The sequence below is a fragment of the Phyllopteryx taeniolatus genome, chromosome 15, assembly GCF_024500385.1.
Source record: "Phyllopteryx taeniolatus isolate TA_2022b chromosome 15, UOR_Ptae_1.2, whole genome shotgun sequence".
Classification (NCBI taxonomy): Eukaryota; Metazoa; Chordata; class Actinopteri; order Syngnathiformes; family Syngnathidae; genus Phyllopteryx; species Phyllopteryx taeniolatus.
Genome location: NC_084516.1, coordinates 1,326,337 through 1,342,530, shown reverse-complemented (window position 1 = coordinate 1,342,530; position 16,194 = coordinate 1,326,337). Strand labels below are relative to the sequence as shown.

Here is a 16,194-nt window from a genome sequence, read left to right as displayed (position 1 = left end):
AACTTGAATTCAAGTTCCTTTGTTTTGTTTTCACTTTATTCGCAGGCTAGTGTGTGCACACAAAAACTAGTTGGAACTATATGTCCACTGGTTTACTAACTTACTGTGTCCAATAGTGTATGATAATATTGATTGATTGACGTTTCCATTCAAAGGACTTAGGAGTTATTTTCGGAACTTGATTAGTCAGGTCGGGCACGCGCAATCGATTTGGATGCATGACGCGAGGAGCTCGCAAAAGTGGCGTTTATTGGTCGTAAAAAGGTTGTTTTTCGGCTGAGTGGCGAGCAGTTGTGGTCGAGAGTCCACTTGAACAGCAGCGCGTCGCCACGCCCATCGGCCCCCACGTGACCGCGGGCACTTCCTCCAACCGCGGCGAGCACGAGCGCGAGCCTGCGCGTCGTCATCGCCTCCCCCAACTTCTTCTTCTTCTTCCTCGTCGTCGTCGCCGCCGTCCTCTTCTCCTCCTTCGCGTTGTTTTCGTTCTTCGGCTCGTGGCGATGCTCGGTGCCGGTACCGGAGTCGGTCCGCTCGCGCTGCGCGTGCTCGCGCTCGCTGGCCGCCCTGCTCACCTGCGGCGCGAGGCGCGTACGCGGCAGCAACATCCTCCTCATCGTCACCGACGACCAGGACCAAAACCTGGGCGGCATGGTGAGTCCGCGCTCACGTGACCTTTGCACCCCCGACACAATGTGTTTGCTCGTCTGCACTTTTCGTACAAATTCAAACGAAATTCTGCTTCGACGCCGACGTTGTTTTGGATTTTGTTTTCCATCCAATTAATAACTTCAGTGTGTTGTTGTTGTTGTTGTTAATGCTCCTAATTTCGGTTACGTTTTCAGCACTTTCCCATTGCTCAACCTGGATTTGTGATGTCGCCATGAGTTCCATTCCACAGCTCGTTGAAATCATACAAAAATGAACATATGTAATGATCCGGAAAAATCTGATTGAAACCCAAATGTTTGCTTGTGCTCAACTTGAGTGTGTTTTCATCCAAAATGTTGCTTTGTTGCCAAAGTGCCTTTTGGTGTTTGTGACATTTCTACTTGGCTGCTTCTTAGCGTCTAATTAGGAATTTTAATGTTGTTTGTTTTTTGTTGTTGAGGCCCACAAATGTTTTTTTTGAATTCACATTATTGTATTGATATTTTTTCATATAACAAACTGGATTTGTTTGCTCTCCATGCGTTGGATTCAAGTCGCGCAATAATTGACAAGACCGAGGATGAAAAACATCAATTATCTGATTTCAATTAACTACCAAACATCAGAAGAAGTTTTGATCCTCTTTGATGAAACTTTCAGTCTGCACGTTTTCTACAAATTCATCCCAAAAGTCCCGTTTGACTTCCGTGCTTCCCGCCTCATGAATAATCTCAATTTTCTTTCCTTTTTCTTGCTGTCATTGGCATGTTTTGTTGAGATGATTGTTTCCATGTGTTCCTGTTTGAACTTGATGCTCGTTTTGTATCCTCCCTTCCAATTCCACACCTTGTTGAAGTCCGCCAACATAACAATTGTCATTTGTAATGTTGTAAAAATCGTTCCGTCGGCGTTACGCGCTGTAACATCGGTTTAAATTCCAATTTAACCCGAGGGAACAAAAATATATATTTGTCGGAATGCCAAAGAAACGCGTGACGATCGTTCGCTGCGCGCGCGTCACCTTCCCTCGTCTCGACTCGACTTGCCTTCCGCTTCCTGTTTGTCAGACACCAATGAAGAAGACGAAATCTCTGATCGGAGACGCCGGAGCGACCTTCGTCAACTCGGTGAGTTCTTTCCGCCGTCACGCCGGCGTCCTCCGCTCATCGCTCGCCGTGATTCCGCCCCCCCCCCCCAGTTCACGGTGACGCCGTTGTGCTGCCCGAGCCGCTGCAGCATCCTGACGGGCCGCTACCCTCACAACCACCTGGTGAGGAACAACTCGCTGGCCGGGAACTGCGCCAGCGCGGCGTGGCGGAGCGGAGGCGAGGCCCAGGCGTTCCCCGTTTTCCTCAGCAAGCGCCGCTACCAGACCTTCTTCGCCGGGAAGTACCTCAACCAGGTCCCGACCTCCCGCTCACGCGCACGCGCACGTGCTCATTGCGTAGGGATGCCGCAAGATGGCGGCAAACGACGAGGCTCATAAAGCCTCGACCGCGTGTGCTGTATCGAGCATGTACGCGAACACGGACCCGCGTCGCGTCGATCAGTAGTTCAGTCATTTCACACAAACGACGGCGGATGTACACGTTACGCTCGTTTCTTCTGTAAACAGTACGGCAAGAAAGAGGCGGGCGGCGTCGGCCATGTTCCGCCAGGCTGGGACCAGTGGCACGCGCTGGTGAGTGTCACGCGCACACACGCGAGCCTACGTACACTCACGCGCATCCTGTAAAGCCGTGGCGTGCGTTGGCAGGTGGGCAACTCTCGCTACTACAACTACAGTCTGTCCCGAAACGGGGTCGAGGAGAAGCACGGCGACAACTACACCGACAACTACCTCACAGATCTCATCGTGAGTCGCCGCACGCACGCCGTGCGCGTGTCCGGCGGCCGTTTTGACGACGCCCCGCCTCGCTTCCCGCCCGCAGGCCGAGCGCTCTCTTCGCTTCCTGGACAACCGCAGCCCTCAGCGGCCGTTCTTCTTGATGCTGGCGCCGCCCGCGCCGCACTGGCCCTGGACCGCCGCCCCGCAGTACCGGAAACGCTTCGACGACGTCAAAGCGCCCCGAGACGGAAGCTTCGACAAGACGGCCAAGGTGAGGCGCGCGTCGCGCGATCGCCGCCGCCCGCGAGTAATCTGCGTTGGCGTGCGTTTCAGGACAAACACTGGTTGCTGCGGCAGCCCGCCAACCCCATGCCCGACAGCACGCTCGCCTTCCTGGACGACGCCTACCGCAGGAGGTGCCGTCACGCCGATTACGATGACGATAGCCACGGTTGTGACGTGTGGACGACGGTAACGCGGACGTGACTCCGCCCCCAGGTGGCGGACGCTGCTGTCGGTGGACGACCTGGTGGAGAAGTTGGTGAGGAAGCTGGAGGAGCTGAAGGAGCTCAACGACACGTACGTCTTCTTCACGTCAGACAACGGCTACCACACAGGTCAGACGAACGTATCGCATCGCGCCACCTTAAATGGCAACGACTCCATTTTGTGGACCGCTGACTATTTTCTGAACACGGTGGCGCTTTGCTCCATTTGCCGCCAGGTCAATTCTCGCTGCCCATCGACAAGCGTCAACTGTACGAGTTCGACATCCGCACGCCGCTGCTGGTCCGCGGTCCCGGCGTCAAAGCCAACACCACGCTCAAGGTCCGGCCGCGGATCGTTCCTCTTTCCCGTTGTCAATTGGCAAGCGAAAAAACAAAAAAGTGACTCATTATTTTGTTGCTTTTGTTGCACAAGTGTGCACACCCTCTTAGAACTGCGGTTGTGGCTGTGTTTGCAATGAACCAATCACACTCAAAGTCATGTTAAATGGGAGTCAGTACACAACTGCCCTCATTTAAAGTGCCTCAAATAAAGTTCCGATGTTCTAGTAGGCTTTTCATTGTTTGGCTGTGCTTTTCAGCAGAAGCCTAACTGCTATTTTGGAACGGTTCCGAATATCCCAACAGATTCCCAATATCATTCAATATCAATAATTATGTTGCGAATGTTCTTCTTCTTGTGCGTCAGGCTCCCGTGCTGAACATTGACCTGGCGCCGACCATTCTGGACATCGCCGGCGTCAACGTGTCGGCCGCCGACGTGGACGGGCAGTCCTTCCTGTCTCTGATGGTCCGTCGATGACATCACGGTCCTAATGTGCCAACGCGAGCTCACGTCTTTCTTCTTCTTTTCCTGGCCCAGGCGCCGTCGTTGCGCAACGGCTCCGCGCGTCCTTTCTTCCTGGTGGAGCACACGGGCGAGGGGCTGTCCAGCGCCGACCCCGCCTGCCCCAAACTGGGCCCCGGCCTCTCGGTTAGTCAATTGATCGGCGCGTGGCGGCGGGGTTTATTCGTTTTAAAGTAGCATATAATGAGCGGAACGTCTGTGCTAATTGCCGTTAGCTCGTCTAGGGTGTTTCGCATTATAAGTTAGGGTCAGGCTAGCGGACTTTCGTGAAGACGAAATGATATAGTTTGGTTGAACGTTTTGTTTTTTATATAATGTTATAAGTTACTGTAACATCGGTAGTCATTTCCGTTAGCCTATCTATGGCATCTTACGGTAAATGTTAGCGAACTTTCATGACACAAAGCATATTTAAAAAGATTGTGTGTTTGAAGCGAATTTTCACCTTTCGCGGATGCGTCTGGAACTCCGATAAACTAGAAACGGTTTCACCGTGTGGCGTTTTGAAAGTTTCATCGTTGGCGAATGTGCGAGCGTGGCATTACGTTTGAATTTTCTCGTCCGGTATCTTGAGCGTTTGTTGGTTCTTGCGTTCCTCAGCAATGTTTCCCCGACTGCGTGTGCGAGGACTCGTTCAACAACACGTACGCTTGCGTCAGGACGCTGGACGGACGCGACGACATGCAGTACTGCGAGTTCGCCGACAGCGAGGTAACGACAACGTGCGTGCGCTACTCGGGCAAATGGATCCCGATGGCAAACGCGGATCTTGTTGCACAAATATATAAAGCAATTCATATCCAAATAATGGATCCTACTTCTGACACCAAATACCAGACGACACTCTCCCCCGCAAATTGCAGCGAGTAGTGAAAATCGGCCTGGAGTTGTCCCCTCCCCTAAAAAGGATTTGAATTGGCTGCAGATGGTGCAAGACCGCAGCAAAGCACTACGTATGTGTAAATGAAGCTCCTCAAAGTACTTCCACATAGTTCCTTGGCACCGAGATGCCAAAAGATGGCGGCAAAGCACTGCTTTCGTCTAAATGAAGCTCTTCGACTCACTTCAACATAGTTCCTTGGCACCAAGATGCTATAAAGTTGCTGTTCCATAAGGCCTTACACAAATGTGTGTTAAGTTGACAAAATCTCCGCAAGCAGGAAGTGAAGCCGAGTGTGACTCCGCCTCTTTTGCGCCCCCAGTCGTTTGTGGAGGTGTACGACCTGAGCTCGGACCCCCACCAGCTGGAGAACATCGTGAAGAAGGTGGACCCGGCCGTGCTGGAGACCATGAACCAGCGCCTCATCAAGCTCCAGTCGTGCCGGGGCGCAGGATGCCGCGCCCTCTCCACGTGAGGCTTCGAAGCGGCCAATCACGCAGGAAATCTTTCGCGCCGTCTCATTTTGGGGTCGACCAGACGGTGAGACGTGACTTCTTCTTCACTTTAAAAGCAGCTGGACCAAAGGCGCCATTTTGATTCGCTCCAGCATCGACCCGTTTTTGTCTTTGAGCGACAGTACTTCCTGTCTTTCGCCTGGCAAAAGTGCGGCCCGCTTCCTGTGTAGTCCCTGAATGCACCACGAGAGCGATTCTTGTTTTCTGTGCTCAATCACTCCTTTTCTTTTTTTTTTTTTTTTTTTAATGAATAAATTGGATTTTTTTTGTGAAATTGAAACCCCGCTATTACAATTTTATAATAGTGAAAATCCACAAGTAATTGACGCCCGCTCAAAAAGACGGCAGCAAAGCGATACGTTTCTATCAAACAAAACTATGGCCTGACTAAATGAAACACCTCCTGTCATTTCAACGTAATTGCAATTTTCGATGCGACACGGCTCCGCCCTCCGCACGAGAAGCGGGAATGGGCGAGTTTTTCAGCCAATAACGGAGGATAGGTTCCCAAAGAATCTGCGTAATGGCAAAAACGAGGGCTGCGTTTACTGAAAGTGTCAAAATCAAATGGAAAGTCACAACTGTGGACTGGCTACATGCTAAGCTAAGCGCCACTTATTTTTTCACTTTTCAAAGCAGCTGAACCAAAGCCTCCATTTTGTCTTTTTCGGCCCGATGTTGGAGCGATCCTGGTGTTGCTCGACAATGACTCCTTGTTTATTTTCCCGATTTAGGAATCGCAATTATTGTTGTGAAAGCTTCACTCGCTAAATCACTTGAATTCCTCATAACTGATTTAATGCTTCATGCTAAGCTAACTAGCTTAGCCTGCTGACAGGCATGTATATGAAATGGAATTTTGTTGTGTTGGAGATTTTTTTTTTTTTCCAAACCATGTCATCTCTGTCCCTTATTCACTTTTTTTAAATCATATTTAAAAACAAATGGAACTACATCAGTTTGAATTCTTTTGGTGTTATTTGTAGCAGTTGTTTGCACTACAGAGACCCTCGATGTGAATGTTTGTCCAGTGATCAATGAAAAGAAATTAAAAGCAGCCTTTGTCGTGTTCACATCTGTTTTGTGTTTATTATGTTTTTATCGCATACAGTTTCTATAGCGCCTAATCCTGAAAGGAAAGGTTGCATGGGAACCAACGAGGAATTCACAAAATTGACAAATTTAAAAAGAGTTGGGGAACATAATCCTGCCGAAATCCACATTTCATGCAAGTACAGTATTAGTACGTTGATTTACGTGCGCCCCAATTTACAAGTTGTTCACGGTACCAGCTGTCGCTTTGTGGATTTTTGTTATTTTTAATTTTTTTGCTGAAGTGACAAAAAGTGGAGCAAGTAACTCGTTCGCCGTCATGGCTTCGTTTCTATTCGTCAAGTGGACTCCAACCGTTTCCTGGTCGGGTCGAGTTTAGGCAACTCGCACTCGGACGGAGCATTTTATATGCTATAAAAAGTGAATGTGTCGCGCTCGTAAGATGACACGGTTCCACAGGAGCAGTGATTCCCAAGCACCGTGTCGCGGCACATCAGTGCGCCGTGAGCGATCTTCAGGTGTGCCAGGAGAAGTTATAACATTTTGCATAACTGCTCAAAAAAGAATGTATCTTTGTTCCTCTATTTATGCCGGTGAGGCATAGTGACAGGCGGAACAAATAAATGCTCCTTGATTTGACGGCAGGAAGTAAATAGTCTACTTTATGTGACATTTTTCTTTGTTGCTGTCCCGTGAGATTTTCCGATTGTAAAAAAATGTGCCTTTGTGCCATAAAGGTTGGAAATCACTGCACTAGAGACTGGCAAACACCAAGTAAAAAAAAAAAAAAACACACGAACTTGATTTTCTAACAAAAGTCCTATTTCAGTTTTTGTTGTTTTATACTTTGTCACAAAAGCAAAAAATGTTAGCATCAGTCGCTGTTTGTTTTGTCTGCTTTTTTGGTCAGATCGTCCTCTTATTGCTGCCACCGACGCATGTTTGTACTGTTGATCACAAAAGATCGGAAAAAGGTAGAAACAAGCTTGCTTTTTTTTAATTTTTATTTATTTATTTTTTTCTTGTGAAGATTTGGTCGGTTTGGCGCCTATATTGCCAGCCAACAATATTGCGTGTGTTCCAAAATGCTGCACAACGGCTGCCATATTGGAAACTGCTTTGAAAAGGGCTGACAGTCATTGAGTTAACTTCCCAATGAAATTTACCGAAACCGATCCGATCCTTTTTGCAAGCCTACCAACCACGCGACCCACGTGCCGCTCGTATTGTTATTTACACGTTTGTATCTTTTATCCTAACTGTTAGCAAAACTGCAACTCTCAACGACTGCTAACAACAAAACAAAATGCGGTACGGAGAATGTGAATTACTTATTGGACTTTATTTTGTGGAAGTACACGAACAAGTTTGTGAATGTACGTCATGGCTCATTGTAAAAAAAAAAAAAAAAAAGTTGAAGAAGAGAAACTGCTGGGGTGTTGTGACAGGAAACGGGAATTCAAGAAGCAGCTGCCGTTTGGGATTGGCCGTCACAGATACTTGTACACTTGCTTCTCCTGCAGCGTCTGCACGTCCAGCTTGACGGGACATTTGTAGAAGTGCGACAGCAGCGACTCGGCGTACCCGATCAGGAAGTAGAACTTCTGCGGCGGCAGCTTTTGCAGCACGAGGGCGCAGACGATCAGCAGGTTGCCGCGCCTCTTGATCACCACCTCGTTGGCCAGGCAACCGTGGAAGGTGCCGAACATCAAGCGGCGGACGAACGCGTCCTCCACCGTGCGCTCCGCGGCGCCGTCTTCGCCTTTTAGGTTACCTGGCGGCAACACAAACACCCGCACCTTCAGAAATCGACTTGGGACGGGCCGATTATTTGAATGATAGATTAGTTTGTCAAAAACAGGACATTATTTCAATTTCATAAAATTGGATGTTTCTGAAAAGACCAGCAGTGTAGCTGCTGCTCTATATCAGGAGAAAGACAAATTTGTCGATATGCCTCTACGCCACTTGAAAAATGCGAAAAGCGACATCCAGCATGCGCGGCGTTTGCCTCTGCGTTAGCTCGACTCATTCAAAAAACATCACACATCGTCTTACATCATCCATTGCCAGTACGTGACAAGCCATGTTTTCACCATGACAGGAGGAAGACAAAGGAAAATTGAGGTAATACTCACACAGCCACATATACTTTTTACACACGAGGGCATTAACGTGGCTGAAGGACAGCCTCATTGCTGTACCCAACGAATCATAACCGATAACACACTTAGGGAAGATCTATATGACATGCCCTTGCAAAATCCTGACTTGATACTATTCACGGACGGAGGCTGTTTTAAAGGAGAACAAGGGCTCCAGTCAGGGTTTGCTGTAACAAAACCAACTGATACAGGATTTGTAACCATAGAAGCGAACAAACTCAAAAGGGCAACAATCTGCCCAAAGAGCAGAGATAACGGCAGTAACAGCCGCTCTCCGGCTGGCCCAAGACAAAACGACCAACATTTACACTGACTCGGCATATGCTCATGTAGTAGTACATACAGGTAGTCCCGAAGAAAGGAGTATGTGGAAGTCAAAAGGGGGCGAGAGAGATGAGAAAAGGAGGAAAATGTATACTACCTCAGAAGCAATTCAAACCGTTGATAAGCGAAGCTCATGGAGCGTGGAAGAAACACTGAGGCGACGCCACACCTGGTGGCATCCTTTCGTGAGAGCAATTGTTACAAATGAACTCCAGGATTGCAGTGTCTGTAGCAGCTATAACAGCGTGCCTACCACGAAACCACCCCAGGGAACTCACGATCCGGACGTGACGGCACCTGGGCAGGTGGTTTCGATGGATTTTACAGACATGATTAAAAGTGGGTCCGGTTACAGGTATCTACTAGTGATAGTGGATTCCTTCTCCGGTTGGCCTGAAGCCTATCCCTGCAAAACAGAAACGGCAAACACAGTGGGTAAACATTTGGTTAACCATTATATTCCATCTCGTGGGTTCCCAAATAAAATAAGGTCTGATAATGGGACCCATTTTAAAAACAAACATTTGCAGGAAGTAGAAAAAGCCCTGGGACTGAAACACACATTTGGTTCAGTATATCCCCCACAGTCCCAAGGACGAGTAGAAAGAATGAATCGGAACATTAAGGAAAAATTGGCCAAAGCTTTAGCTACTTCAAATCTCAATTGGCTACAAGCCCTTCCTTTGGCTTTGATGAATGTACCAATGTCACTCAATTCAGCCAAAGGCTGGACTCCATTTGAATGTCATACTAACAGACCGTTTCCAGCTCCAACAGCTCCACTGGAGACAACAGATGTTTCCTGCCCTCCGGAGCGCAAACAACTAACGCTTGCTTTTTCGCAACTAACTGCAAAACAACCCGACGCTCCTTTCGTACTGCATGAAAGTGAATTTGTATGGTTGAAAGTAATCAAAAGAAAGTGGTCTGAACCCAGGTGGACAGGTCCTCATAAAGTGACGGAGAGAACATCGTCCGCTGTCCGCCTACAAGGAAAGGGGGAGACGTGGTACCACCTCACCTCTACACGACCAGCAAAGACCCCGTCCCGACAGGTCATCATTGCCGCGAGTACTGACTGCACGTCAACGCCAGACCAGATCCCATCCCGGTGACGACATCACTCATCAAAAGGTTGAGATCACGGGACACGGGCAGAATAATCCCGGTGACTCAACCTAGGACCGGGTAGTCTAACCCCAGGTCCTGAAGAAGCTGACAGCGCTCTCTAGCCGCAATCCTGAAAAAACACCACCCAACAATGGCCCCCAAGTGGAAAATGTTTCAATTTGTTGTTGCATCACAACCCTTTTTATGATATTAACATCTCAAGAGAGTTAGCCGCAAGGATTTGAATCCACATTTTGTTGGTGGTGTACTATAAATAAAAACACAGATAGAATTCATTACATACATTACAATGTGCAACGCCTAGGAAATTGGACACAAAGCGGATTTGAAGCGCTACACGGTCAACTGGCCGCCACCTCTCTGATGGCTTTCCAGAATCGCATTGCTTTAGATATGCTCCTGGCAGAAAAAGGGGGCGTATGCTCCATGTTTGGCGAACAATGTTGCACTTTTCTTCCTAATAACACAGCTTCTGATGGCAGCCTGACCTCTGCAATTGAACGGCTCAGAACATGAAACAAAAAGATGAAAGGAACATTCCGAGGTAGATACTTTGGATGAGTGTTTATGGACGTTATGAGGCTCTGGTATCTTCTATCTTTATTTCTATTGCTGTGTTTGCTGCTTTTCTCACAATATGTGGATGTTGTTGCATTCCTTGCTTGCGCGCTCTTAGCCAGCGACTCATTACAGCAGCTATCGAAAAGAGAGATGTTAATAACCCCGCCCAGATGATGCCACTCTTGTCTTCAGGGGATACCCCTGAGATGCTCCATGACCCCGCGGGCATATTTTTGTAATCGTACATTCTCTTACATGCTATTTAACATATCCGAAAGGGGGATTGAAGGCCCTCGCATGTGATATACTGATGTCATGCTCATACATAGACTGTTATGTTGTGTAACCTAACCTCAGTATTAAAATGTTCTGATAATCGCGTAACTGTGAAAACTACATGTCAGCCGCAGAACAGGATGTTTTGTGCCAAGAAGAGATATTGCTGTGACCTTGGATCCACCCTGCTCAAGCTTTAAACACCGCCCTGAACGCTGTATATAATCTCGCACTGAATGCTGAGAAAACACACATTTGAGCTCATTTGAGCAGCTGCAGCCTTTGCCTGTAGAACATTTGTGCCCAGAATATTCTGCAATAAAAGATCTTAAAGAAGTTCATTTCCAGTCTCTGATTCTGACCAACACTCTCATCATCCGAAATTCAACGAACACGCGAAGGACTGGCGGAGAGAAAGCCTCCTTCAAGCCTCCCCCCCCCGGGACTCACTCGTGTGCTGCGACAGCCATCCTTTGCGGTGGCCGATGTGGTGAGGTTTCAGGACCTGCTCGTAGGTCACCGGACGGTCCCCTTTCCCCACTCGGATGCGAGCCGCTCGGTTCTGCAAGGCAAAAGAGAAACCGACACTGACGACGTTTGTGGGGACATGTTGGATGCATTGTTTTTGTTTTCTCTCAACATGTTGGATATCTACAAATGACGCGTGACGTCACTGCTGTGTTTACCTTGCAGCAAACTGCTGTGACGTGAAGAGCTCTGCTCCGGGGAGGACTCAAACTGCTCACTGCAGCCTGCACACAAAACATTTGAGTGACGAGCAGGGCTGCAAAATTCCAGGAATTGTTTCCACTTTGGAATGTCCCCGTAAAAACAACCCCCCCCCCACCCCTAAATTAATTTAAATGTACTGGCAACATTCTGCAAATGTAGCTCGTTGCGAGTGTGAGTAAACAGAATACAAATAAAAATGTAGCGAATTAAATGCAACTGTTCTATTTTCTCAACGTTCTTTGTGATTGTATTTCTGTATCGCCAGTGAAAATAAAAATGTCGCGAATTAAATGCAACTGTTCTATTTTCACAACGTTCTTTGTGATTGTATTTCTGTATCGCCAGTGAGTGAGAGCGGCCGCTACGAAACTGCAACACAACTCTCTTTTGCAAACTTCAGCCTTCGGTTGACTTTGATAAAACCCGATTTTATACATTAAAAAAGTTCGGTATTTGTAACACGAAACGCGTTGCTATCGCTTTTCTCACCAGGAACCTCCAGCATCCTGCGGTGCTCAAGGACGCCGACATCTTGCTTTCACCGTTAGCGCTAACGATGCTAACACAGTTTACAATCCGCAATGGTATAGCATCAAGAACACGATTAAGAATGTATCACTTTTAAATGAACTAAATGAGAAATACAGCATGTGATTTGTAAGTAGAATATTGAAATTAAAGGCAGAACATGATGCGGAACTACTTTGGTTCTCTCGTTCTCGCTTCTGCACGGGCGACTGTAAATGTAAGAACCGGATAGAGACAAAATAAAACGTTCCGATTTGTTAAAGACGCGTAAACAATGCACTACACGTATTAATGGTGTTATAATATTATTAGATAAGGAATTATATTTTGGAAGTCATTTATAGTTTTCGTGAAAATTCGTTCCTGTTACATGTAACGTCATGTGAATTTATTTGGAAGGTGCTCAACCGGATACGTGATATTGTTCTAGAAGGCGCCGCCACGGACGTGAAGAAATGCTCCACAACTGGCTTAAACATTGATTGTTTTCCTCTAAAAGTCCACTTATTTATTATTCTACAAGTTCGCCGCGTCCCTGAGCTACTTGGGAGTGTCTTTGAAGGAGCACGGAGGAAAACATCGCCATGTCGTCGCCGCTCGAGATGACGGAAATGTACGACAACGCGCTGCTGGGCATTCTGCAGCATGTCGGAAACATTCAAGACTTTCTGCAGGTCTACTTTGGCTTTTTGTACCGCAAGACCGACTTTTATCGACTCCTCGGCGGGCCCGGCGACAAGATGGGCTTTCCGCCAGGTGTCGCCGAGAAGATGGTCCTGAAGGTGCTCTCGCCTGGCTTGTTTCGGACCCTTTCAACCAGATGCAAAACGTTTAGCTTGCTTCAAGTGCTTTGTATATGGCAAGCTTCGTCATGGGTTCCACTAGGGAGACTCCGTTTCTCATGTCTTTTTTTTTTTTAACATTGAAGCAAAATTGATGGCAAGGTTTGACGACTGTACAAATGACAGTTTAGCCATTTAAGCTAACTTTATTGACAAAGTGACCGTCACAATATAATGAGAGACAATCAAAACTGGATTCTTTACAAAGACGATAACGTTAAAAAAAACATTGTTTACTATTTTGCTTGTATTTGTAGTTTAAATTCATAAATTGGTTCCTCTGGGCCTTTTTTTGTAGCAAGTTTTGACTACATTATTGACATTAACTTCATTGACAAAGCTGCGACACAATCTAATGAGATCCAAATAAAAGTTGTCTTTAAATAAAAACACGCTTTTATATTATGCTTGTATTTGCAATTTACGTTCATAAATTGGTTTCTCTGTGCCATTTTGTTGTCAAACGTTAACATTTAAGCAACATTTATGCCTAGTTTTGTGGCCAATTCACGATTACTTTATTGACAAAGCGGCCGTTAAAATAGAATGAGCCAATCCAAAATGGGGTCATTACCAAGGTAATAATGCTTGATTTTAATTTACACTGTCACAGAGATACTTATTTAGCAATTCTTGTATTCAAAAAGTACATTCAAATTGGTTCCTCTGTGTCATTTGTTGTTAGTAAAGTTTTTACTTTTAAACAAAATTTCTGGCCAGCTTTGTCACCATTGGTTCAAGCTAACTTTATTGACAATGTAACCGTCCACAGTTTTAACAACTTTAATGTGCTCTTCCTCTGCGCAGACGTTCAAAATGTTTGAGAAGTTTTCCGAGCAGAACCGCGAGCTGCAGAAGCGGGGGGCCGAGAGCGCGGCGGTCCCCCCGGGGGTCCCCCCGGCGGTCCGGGAGCTGGAGGTCACGTCGGAGGCCACGAGGGAGTTTGAGAGCGCGGAGGCGGGACTGGGACCGGATCCCATTCCGGAGTCCGAACCCTCTGCCGGACCTCGGGCCGAGCAGGCGGCTGGGGCGGCCCGCTCGGAGAGGTCGGTTTTCAGCTGAAAAACTGTGACAACTGGAGGATGATTGCGCAACTTTAGTTGGAGTTGGAATGTGTCCCGCTGTCCCTGAACACAGCATGTGTTGGCCCCACAGAATGACACTTGGTAGAGTTGTGACGTTTCCTAGTGTCCTTAAACACAACATGTGTTGATTGACTGGTTGACTGCACAGCTTTAATGGCGATTGTGACATTTCCCAGTGTTGTGAATTCAGCAATCCAATGGATAATGTGTGGCTTTAGTTGGAGTTGTAATGTTTCCCAGTGACCCTGAATGCAGCGTGTGTCGGACAACAAGATGATTGAATTTCGTTGGAATTGTGAAGTTTCTTGTTGTCCATGACCGCAGAGTGTTCTGATAAATTTTAGTGGAGCTGTCATGTTTCTGTGTGTCCCTGAACACAACATGTGGCACCATCAGTTTTGCGTGGAGTTGTGACATATCCCAGTGTCCATGAATGACGCATGTGTTGGTCTGCAGGATGACTTTAGTTGGAGTTGTAAACGTTTTTTCGTGTCCCTGAACACAGCTTGTGCCGGTCGACCGGATGTTTGCACAAATTGAGTGGCGATGGTGGCATCTCTCGGTGTCCCTGAACGCAAAAGATGACTTTGTGTGTCATTGTGACGTTTCTTAGTGTCCCTGAACACAACATGTGACGGTCTACTCTTCTGGATTGCGTGACCTTAGTTGGAGTTGTGAGCTTTCTTAGTGTCCCTAAACGCAGCGTGTGCTGGTCGTTTGCAGGTCCGGTCAGAACTCGGACAGCTACAACGGCGCAGTGCGCGACAAGTACCAGTGGTCTCAGGACTACAACGACGTGGAGGTGCGCGTCTTCGTCCCCGAGGAGGTGGTCAAAGGCAAGCAGGTGAGCGCCCGGCCCGGCGCGACGTCGCGTTCGAGTACGAGAACGAGCATGCGTGTGCTTTCAGGTGAGCGTGACTCTGCAGAGCGGCGGCGTGCGCGTGTGCGTGCGTGCGGGCTCCGAAGAGCAGACGCTGGTGGAGGGAAACTTCCCGCACAAGATCAACACGGAGAATTCGATGTGGAGTCTGGAACCGGGAAAATGCGTCGCGGTAAGCCACACCCACCGCCGTGCTCGCTTCGTAGCTGACCTTTCACCTTTCAGCTCTTCACTTTCTCTATCTCACTCGCTACCTTGCTTTCTTTCTTCTCTTGACTGCTGCCACTTTTTTTCTTTCTGCTCTTTTGTTTTCTCCATCGTTCTTGCTCTTCTCTCGCCCTCATTCCCCTTTTCTGCTTTCACTCACTGATTCTTTCCATCTCTCTCACCGTCTCTCCCATTTCTCTCACCCTCTGGCTCTTTTTTTGTTGACCTTCTCTTTTCTCTCCCTGTCTTCTGTCAGTATCCCCTTCCCTCTCTCCCCCTCTCTCTTTGTCTTTCTGTCTTGTCTCTCAATATCTTCCTCCGTGTTTGTCTCTCATTGTCCCTCTCCCTCCCTTACTCTCCCTTTTGGTGCACTCCCGCCCGCCTTTAGCTGTCGCTGAACAAGTCGTCGGAGGTGTGGTGGAAGTGCGTCCTGGAGGGCGAGGAGGAGATCGACGTGGACCGGCTGAATCGCGAGCGCTCCATGGCCAGCGTGGACGAGGAGGAGCACGCCGTCCTGGACCGGCTCACCTTCGACTACCACCAGAAGCTGCAGGGGAAGCCGCAGAGTCACGAGATGGTCAGGAACAACTTTGTCAGCTGCCACTTGATTAGGAACACGCGATAATGGCATCCAATGTCTGCGTGCGATTGTGTGTCATGGGTGTGTGTTTGCATGTATTCATATGCGTGTTTACGTGTGTGTGTGTGTGTGTGTGTGCAGAAGGTTCACGAAATGCTGAAGAAGGGTTGGGACGCGGAGGGTTCGCCGTTCAAAGGTCAGCAGTTCGACCCGTCCATGTTCGACATCCCGCCCGGCGCCGTGCAGTTCTGAGGCCCGACCGGGCATGGTCGCGCCAGGATGCGGCGCCGGACGACTTTTGGGCTACTTCCTGTGACGTCGCGAGGCGCCGAGCGATCCGACCAATAGGAGGACGTTGACGCCGTCATCGACGACGGACGACATTTTTCTTTGTGACGAAAAGTCAACATGGTCTGTCCACCAATGAACAAACCGCACTCTGTCTAGCTCCGCCCCTTCAGGTAGCTCCGGTACCCAACGGATGAAAGTTTCTGAAATGCAATAAAACTTCACTCTTTTTCCTGTTGTCCTCTTTTATGTATTCTGCGTTTGTCTGAGCTTTTGCTTGCAAGGTTCACAATATTGGCAGCACGTTGGCACGGTGGT

At 48.0% G+C, this 16,194-nt stretch overlaps 3 protein-coding genes across 3 annotated transcripts; 2 read left to right on the top strand and 1 right to left on the bottom strand.

Moving 5' to 3' along the window:
• Positions 1-351: 351 nt before the first annotated feature.
• gnsb (glucosamine (N-acetyl)-6-sulfatase (Sanfilippo disease IIID), b) lies at positions 352-6,297 on the top strand (the record flags this gene model as incomplete). The annotated part of the gene is made up of 13 exons (XM_061747927.1): positions 352-651; positions 1,716-1,775; positions 1,847-2,050; positions 2,264-2,329; positions 2,405-2,503; positions 2,580-2,747; positions 2,810-2,892; positions 2,975-3,093; positions 3,201-3,304; positions 3,671-3,772; positions 3,845-3,955; positions 4,430-4,540; positions 5,032-6,297. Coding segments are annotated over 13 exons (1,680 nt in total), but the record flags the coding sequence as incomplete, so codon positions are not given.
• A 1,303-nt stretch (positions 6,298-7,600) lies between these two features.
• mrps24 (mitochondrial ribosomal protein S24) lies at positions 7,601-12,206 on the bottom strand. The gene is made up of 4 exons (XM_061747930.1): positions 11,956-12,206; positions 11,421-11,486; positions 11,185-11,296; positions 7,601-8,051 (listed from the first exon to the last, which is right to left on the bottom strand). Exons 1-4 carry the CDS (start codon positions 11,995-11,997, stop codon positions 7,768-7,770), a joined length of 504 nt encoding a protein of 167 aa, XP_061603914.1. The 5' UTR covers positions 11,998-12,206; the 3' UTR covers positions 7,601-7,767.
• Positions 12,207-12,313: 107 nt separating this feature from the next.
• nudcd3 (NudC domain containing 3) lies at positions 12,314-16,107 on the top strand. The gene is made up of 6 exons (XM_061747928.1): positions 12,314-12,776; positions 13,644-13,882; positions 14,645-14,765; positions 14,830-14,973; positions 15,397-15,585; positions 15,730-16,107. The coding sequence occupies exons 1-6, from the start codon at positions 12,579-12,581 to the stop codon at positions 15,838-15,840; spliced, it is 1,002 nt and encodes a 333-aa protein (XP_061603912.1). The 5' UTR covers positions 12,314-12,578; the 3' UTR covers positions 15,841-16,107.
• Positions 16,108-16,194: the final 87 nt, after the last annotated feature.